Source organism: Sphaeroforma arctica (genome assembly GCF_001186125.1).
Source record: "Sphaeroforma arctica JP610 unplaced genomic scaffold supercont1.9402, whole genome shotgun sequence".
Taxonomy (NCBI): domain Eukaryota; class Ichthyosporea; order Ichthyophonida; genus Sphaeroforma; species Sphaeroforma arctica.
Genome location: NW_014031156.1, coordinates 145 through 1,080, shown reverse-complemented (window position 1 = coordinate 1,080; position 936 = coordinate 145). Strand labels below are relative to the sequence as shown.

The 936-nt window shown below is 41.7% G+C and overlaps 1 protein-coding gene across 1 annotated transcript; it reads left to right on the top strand.

The window, feature by feature from the left end:
- Positions 1-189: 189 nt before the first annotated feature.
- On the top strand, positions 190-402 carry SARC_16966 (hypothetical protein; the record flags this gene model as incomplete). Its single annotated transcript, XM_014288931.1, has 1 exon — positions 190-402. A coding segment is annotated over one exon (213 nt), but the record flags the coding sequence as incomplete, so codon positions are not given.
- Between the last annotated feature and the right edge of the window lie 534 nt (positions 403-936).

The following is a 936-nucleotide window of genomic DNA, read 5'->3' as shown; positions in this document are numbered from 1 at the left end:
TATATTTAGTTACTACTATATATATATATATATACATACATACATATGTCATATATATATATATATATGCATATATATATATATATACTTGAACTCACTTGCACCACATCATATACACCCATCGCAGTCATCCTACGCCAGGCCGAATCCTACACGCGGCGGGGGTACACTGTGACTCTGCTGAGTGTCATGCCCAGCGAGAAGGAGTACAAGGCCCTTGTTGTCAGACAAATGACGCAATTGCTGAAGATTGGGATCACTCTCGAGCCCTTGTACGAGGCTTCTTATCCCATGAAGTCCTACGGTAGTAAAGCCATGACTCGCTCGTACTCAGTATACCACTGGATCCTGCAGCGCCAACACACCTTCCAGGCCATTGTGTTCCACGATTTCGCCGCGCTGGTGAGTTGGGTTTGTGGGATGTGGATAAGGATGGATCATGAAACATGGTTCTTTGTAGTGAGGTGTGCATATGTATGTAAACCCTAGAACCCTAAACCCTAAAACATAGTTCATTGTACTAAGGTGTGCATATGTATGTAAACCCTAAACCCTAAAACATGGTTCATTGTACTAAGGTGTGCATATGTATGTAAACCCTAGAACCTAAACCTAAAAGAATTTTTTTTTGGGGATGAGCCTATACGAACAAGATGTTGATGTATCTGATTATGCATATTTCATGTGGAATTGGGACTATCCTAATTGAATCTGTTGGATCGCTTATCCGATTTTCGTCTTTTCTGTGTTCCGAGACCGGCATTACTTTACTTGATATGCTCACAGTTGTCCATTATCACAACAAACTCTCACACGCCTGTCTTGTATTTTTCAGGGTTTCTACACCTTGTGGGCAAAGATGACGAATTTTGCTTTCCAGACTGTTCCTATCACACTGCTGTGCATAGCGTCTAACCGAATGGAAAACCAGTACGA